At 49.8% G+C, this 1,234-nt stretch overlaps 1 protein-coding gene across 1 annotated transcript in view; it reads left to right on the top strand.

The window, feature by feature from the left end:
- LOC101859619 (immune-associated nucleotide-binding protein 9) overlaps positions 1 to 1,234 on the top strand; it is a 4,624-nt gene extending 3,390 nt beyond the window's left edge. Inside the window, exon 2 of the mRNA XM_005113059.3 lies at positions 129 to 1,234. Coding sequence (XP_005113116.1) covers positions 139 to 1,215 — 1,077 coding nt within the window. The 5' untranslated portion in view covers positions 129 to 138 and the 3' untranslated portion in view covers positions 1,216 to 1,234. The remainder of the gene's footprint in view (positions 1 to 128) is intronic.

Here is a 1,234-nt window from a genome sequence, read left to right as displayed (position 1 = left end):
CCAACATATCCCGGCGAGCTTTTCGGCGGTTGGGGTTATTCGAGGAACTGGCCTATGATAGTAATAGTTGTACTGTACCCAAGAACATGTTTGACTTTTTTCTTTGTTCTCTTCTGTCTATGGTCAAGAGTTCCAAAGATGACCTCCAGGAGGAAGCCTTGTTTTGACCTGCTTCTGCTGGGTAAGACAGGCCATGGCAAGTCGGCGACTGGCAACTCAATTCTGGGGTGGAAGGCGTTCAAATCCTCTTCCTCCACGTCCTCGGTGACCTATGACGTCAAAGTGGCTCGGGCAGAGCGAAGAATTTGCTCCGTTATGGTCGTGGACGGCCCAGGGACAGGGGAGACCCGACTGAACGTGGAGCAGGCTGTGGAGAAATCGGTCAAGGACTTGTCCAAGGCGATGAGCATGAGCTCTGGCGGATTTTACGCCTTCATTCTTGTTTACAGATTCGGCATTCGGTTCACGAGAGAAGAGCAGGACGCTTTAAACTTCCTGAAAGGCATGCTGGGTGATGACGTGTTCCGGAAGTTCGGCGTGTGTGTCATGACGTGTGGGGACAGCTTTCTAGACGCCATGGAGGAGGAAGGCACCCCGTACATGAAGCCTCTTGATTGGTGTAAAAGTCAAGACAACAAATTTGCCGATTTCATCGAGGAATGCGGCGGACGTGTCGTGTTGTTCAACAACCGATCGAGAGATCAAAACACAAAACGTAAACAGGTGGCACAGCTGTTGCGTGTTGTGCAGACACTCCCTAACAACGGCGCGCGCTACACCAACGTCCAGTTTGTCCTGATGGAAGGCGAGCGAAGAAAGTTGATTCTGAAAGCAAAACTGCCCCAGCTGGAAGAAAATATTAAAACAGAATGCGGCCTTCTGGCGCAATCCTTAGAGGGAATCAGAATGGACCAGGCGGATGCCTCGCGGAAGGTGGAGCATCTGAAGATGAAAGCGAACCAGCTGAAAATGGAAATCTATCTGAGGGATGAGGGAACTGGGGTTGTTGAACCTCTCAAGTCAGTGGTAGAGTCATTTTTGCACCGCGCAGAAAAGTTTGAGATGGCCCGAGTAGAAAAAGAGCTAGAAAAACGTGCAGAGGAACAATGGAGATTGGAAAAGGAGCTAGAAGAGAGCAGGAGGGAGTTTGAACGCCGTCGTGCTGAAGCCCAGAGACAGGAGGAAGAAAGTGAAAGTTTTTGTCTTATTAGTTAGTCTGATTTTTGGAAGATGA

The sequence above is a fragment of the Aplysia californica genome, unplaced genomic scaffold, assembly GCF_000002075.1.
Source record: "Aplysia californica isolate F4 #8 unplaced genomic scaffold, AplCal3.0 scaffold01582, whole genome shotgun sequence".
NCBI lineage: Eukaryota > Metazoa > Mollusca > Gastropoda > Aplysiida > Aplysiidae > Aplysia > Aplysia californica.
The sequence above is the reverse complement of the archived record's forward strand: the minus strand, read 5'-3'. Positions and strand labels throughout refer to the sequence as shown.